Below are 4878 nucleotides of genomic sequence, written 5' to 3'. Positions count from 1 at the left end.
TTTGTGTTTAAAGAACTCAAAAGCTCTTCTTTTGGCATTGGCCTGCAGAAACAGGCATTTTGTGTTTAAGTGTTTAAAGAAGTCACAAGCTCTTCTTTTGGCATTGGCCTGCAGAAGCAGGCATTTTGTGTTTAAAGAATTCACAAGCTCTTCTTTTGGCATTTGCCTGGCATTTTGGTGTTCGAAGAATTCTCAAGCTCCTGTCATTTTTAGCAGAGCCGTCTTTGGGATGCTTGGTTGGTAATAGATACGTAAATTTTAATTATCTCCGAAAATTTGGAACAAGAGCACGTGGTAAAGAATCGAGCTTATTGCTTGAAAGAATCAATGAATCAAAATTTGTACACCAACTAATAAAGACGACCACCATTTGCACTTCATCTACAAGATGCTCAGTAACCTATTCTAGGTTGAAAACCCTATGGCCGTTGACAAATGTTCAATTTACAAGCAGTTGCTGCATTTGTTCCAGGTTTCCTAACTTTGTGCTTGGAGATTTCGACTTTGTTGCCTAAATAATTCTTCTAAAGCTTCTCGCATCCACCAATTATGGCAAACTTCTCTAGCTTCATTAATAGAAACCTGAAAGAAAAGAGCAGATACATTGCTAGATCAGATCCCATCCTCTTAAACAATTGCATAAAAACTATCGATCAACACCATGACAGCATAGGTTAACACATACCCATCTTCGTTTTCGGATATTTTTCTCCGGCCAACAGTCTAATTCTTTTTTAACAAGCAGAGGAAACATGTAGCTCTCATGCATTATGCAACTCCTTTTGCTCTTGTAATGCCATGGGCCTAATTTATCCTGCAAAGGCAATATCAAAAAAATCAATTAGATTTCAATAGAAGGCATCGACTGAAACAATGAGAAACTTTAATGTAATGATGGATTGCATGTACTAACCTGAACAACACCAATAACTCCTGCTTCCTCCTCCGTCTCTCGCTTCGCTGCCTCTTCCATACATTCATCATTTTCCCATCCTCCCTGTTCAATATAGAGCAGACTATTAGTTAAGAAAATAAAGAAATGACTAAACACAGTAATCTTAAAAACCAAATGATGATAACGAGCCTGTTGGTGTAAGCAACATAGTATTAGTACCTTTGGGAACAACATTCCTTGACCATTTTGCGCACTAATGACAAGGACTTCTAAATCTTCAACTGAAGTTGGTTCCTGTGATTTCTTGTATCTATATGGAATGCACCTGCATAATTTTAAAAACAAAATAACGAAAGAAGATCAGATCATAATTTGACCAATTAAAAGTGAAAGAATCTCTCTTTTTTCAACAAAATAAAATTCAAATGCAAAACAACGATTAAAAAAGATAAATCCAAGCCAAAATCAATATCCTAAAAGTCTAAAACATCAAAACCATGAAGGCAACAGATCAAAACTATATATATATATATATATATATATATATATAAAAAAAAAATCAAGTTCAACAAATTTAACTCGAGATTGTAGAGAGTTTCCAAATGTTTTAGCAAAAGATCAAGCAAACATATTTAATTAAGGAATTACCAAAAACCATAAGATATGAAATAAAAAAAGGAAAAAATAAAACTCACCCTACAACAAGGCGATAGCCTTTCTCATAACGTTGAAGATGTCTGCCAGTACGAGAAACCAAAGCGACCATATTCTCAATTTGCACAGGCAAACACTTTGATGGGATTTTAATAAGAAATGGGAAAAGAAAGTTGAGGAGATTTGTTAAGTTTGTGAGATAGAAAGAAAAGCACCTCATGTTTATGCCACACAAGAGACTCAATACCAGATTTCTGGTGAAGGTTTGATTTGTTTGACAGCAACCTCAAATTATACAACCCTAAATTTGCTCTTCTTTTTCTTTCTTTCTTGAAAACTAAACACGGGTTCTCTCAAAAGGGATTTTGCTGTACTTGGAGAAGAGATTGTTTTGGTAGGAAACGGAGAGCATTTGATGCTTACAACAATACCGCGAACAAAAAGTTCAGACAAAAGTATGTGGATAAGAAACAGGGAGGTTATTTGATGCTCTTAAATAGAGATTTTGCAGTTCGGAGAAGGAGGGAGAGACAGGGAGGAAACTGCTGTATGGCTTTTGTCTTGATAAGTGGACAGACGCGCACTTTGTGATGGTGAGCGTAACTCGATTCGAAAGTGAAATATTCAATAAGAACACTCCTTTTTATTTAGCATGAGGATTATCTTGTTAATTATTAATTCTTTGACTGACTTTCGTTTGTGCTCGCGTTGCTTATTTCTTGGATCGCTTGTTTAGGGACTGCAATTTTGACAGCCTCTTCATGGATTGACGGGGTCAGAGTGCTGTTTTCGTCTGCAAGAGTCAAAGATAGAACAAAAAAATTACATGATTTATTCAAATAAGAAGATAGAAGTGATGTCGTTTAATCCCATAAATGTTTACCCAAATACATATTATGGGTGTTAAAAAAATGACTGATATAAGATATTTATACTATCTAGTCTAACTCATTAAAGTTATATAATTTAGATATTATAAATAATAGTGGTTAAATCAACGTGAAAAATATATATCATAAGAGTTTGGTGACAAGTTGGGATTTTTGAAACTCGATCAACTAAACCCAACTTGTATATCATATAGAGCCTACTAACAATGTGGATATTAAAAATTAATTTGTTGGCTTAACTTATTAAGCTCCAATCTTAGTTCTAGTTAATCACAACTCGTGAAAATTAATAATATAACACCAATCCATGGATTATGAAATATCCATAAAAGATTTAGTTCAGCCTAATATGTTCAATTTACTCGGGTCTAAAATATTTGAATGAGGTAGGTGTATAATTTATAAAATAATAGAAATTAAATTGGATATAATTATAGACCTAAACTCAACCCTAACTATATACATGAACACCTTTAATTTATATATGGATAAATAATTTATAATTTTCCAATTTATATCTATAAGGTTTGTATACTATTTGTCTAAGATGATCTTGATTAACTTTGTTTGATAAATGTAAAATATTTTATTTTTCTTGACAATGTATTTAATAAAAATTAATTATAAAAAAAACCATGTGCACCTTCTATCTCTCCTAACCTCCATTACTATCAATAATAAACAATAAGATAACTCTAAGGGGTAACTTAACTAGTCATACTTTGAATTTGCTCTTTAAAGGTCATGGGTTCGAGTCCTTTTAGGACCATTAGAGACTTACATGATCGTTAACTTCAGGACTTGTACACCCATGTTAATAAAAAAAATAATAAACAATAAGATATAATATTTAGAATAGATTACCTCACTAAGCATTTCATTATCAACAATCTTACTTGAGAAGAATTGTGCATCATCACATAACTCGTTTATAAAAATAATTTTTTTTTTAGTTTAACGTGGGTGTCCGGGCCAGCTTGCGCGCACCTCGACTAATCCCACGGGCCCTGAAGTTAACGATCATGTAAGCCTCCAGTGGCCATCATATGAGCAACCACAGGGCTCGAACCTGAAACCACAGATGGAGCAAACCTCTTGATTCCAAACTTTTACCACTGGACCACCATCTAGATGGTTAACAAATTTTAGTCTATAATTTGTGCATGATAAATTTTTTTTTTCCAAGAAAAAAACAATATAAAGAAAATAAAATCATTGCAATATCTTATACATCATATATGTAGCATTAATGGCCATGTAAAATAATTTTTTATTTTTTTTTCTTAGTAAGCATTTACCAAAATTTTGGTTGTTAGGAAAATCAAGATCTATGTATCAAAAATATGGTTGACATTTATTCAATAAAGTTCTAATCTGAATGTGGGTTTTGACCTCCCCATTTACGCAGAAAAAATTGTCGTTTGACTCAATGTTCAAAAGACACGTGATTATTTCTCGGGTGACTAGAAGGACGTGTCAAAACTAGAAATGGTCTCACGGGGAATACAATGTGTTCGCCTTCACATTCACAAACATCACACTGCGTCAAGCAATTATCTAACTTAACATCACGCGCCGGATGCGCGTCGGTAATGCCTTTTTGCTACCACGATATTTTGCAGTTTTTTTTATTATTTTCCTTCGTTACATAAATTGAATAATTGCGTGGACTTATCTATATGACCGTGTACGCTTTTATTTATTCAGAGAGTTAATTATAACTTAGTCGGTGTAGTTTAATAAAACTACTAAACCAGTCCTCATTAATTTAAAATATTCTTATTTGAACCTACATTCTTAAATCCATTAAAAACTCAACCCTGCCAATTCCATATTCCTTTTTTTTTTTCCCGAAAATATAAAAAGTCAAAGACAATCAGGAGAGGTCTCAAGATTTCGATCAAGAGAGAATGTGTTCTAGAAACAACTTGCTATTAAAAAGATGCCTGGAATAGTAATATTCAATACTTTTTAAAATATTTTTTATTTAAAAATGTATTAAAATAATATTTTTTATTTTTTAAAATTTATTTTTAATATCAGCACATCAAAAAAAATAAAAAAAAATTTAAAACAAAAAATATTCTCAAAATTTTTTAAAACAACCCGACCTCAAACACCCTTGAGATCAAGTATGGTCAACTTCAGTCAAGGGATTAATTAACTATCTTGATACTATGGGTACTGATTTAATTTTCAGAAACTCAAGGACCGAGATGTGAAGTATTTTATTGTTCAAATGCATGCGTGGCACTCGGTTTTAAAAATGGCGGCACATATAATAGGTATTGAAGCCAGACCCAAACAACACGGCTTTAAATAGCCTCTTTTTTTTTCTTTTTTCTTTTTTTTTTATTTTTTTTTATCGTTTTATGGTAAGGGTAATAATTACTAGGGAGGGATTTTTCGTCGTTACTTCAAAGCAATGTGAGAAACGAG

The 4878-nt window shown here is 32.6% G+C and overlaps 1 protein-coding gene across 2 annotated transcripts; it reads right to left on the bottom strand.

The window, feature by feature from the left end:
- Nucleotides 1-292: 292 nt before the first annotated feature.
- LOC7486711 (nudix hydrolase 4) lies at nt 293-2145 on the bottom strand. 2 transcript variants are annotated; one of them, XM_006376645.3, is made up of 5 exons: nt 1591-2136; nt 1115-1220; nt 914-997; nt 686-814; nt 293-582 (listed from the first exon to the last, which is right to left on the bottom strand). In XM_006376645.3, the coding sequence occupies exons 1-5, from the start codon at nt 1767-1769 to the stop codon at nt 478-480; spliced, it is 603 nt and encodes a 200-aa protein (XP_006376707.2). In that variant the 5' UTR covers nt 1770-2136; the 3' UTR covers nt 293-477. The 2 variants fall into 2 exon arrangements, with proteins under 2 accessions (XP_006376707.2, XP_052302050.1); XM_052446090.1 differs by having other exon boundaries at nt 914-1220; nt 1591-2145.
- Nucleotides 2146-4878: the final 2733 nt, after the last annotated feature.

The sequence above is a fragment of the Populus trichocarpa genome, chromosome 12 (genome assembly GCF_000002775.5).
Source record: "Populus trichocarpa isolate Nisqually-1 chromosome 12, P.trichocarpa_v4.1, whole genome shotgun sequence".
Lineage (NCBI taxonomy): Eukaryota > Viridiplantae > Streptophyta > Magnoliopsida > Malpighiales > Salicaceae > Populus > Populus trichocarpa.
This window is presented reverse-complemented; position numbering and strand designations above follow the sequence as displayed.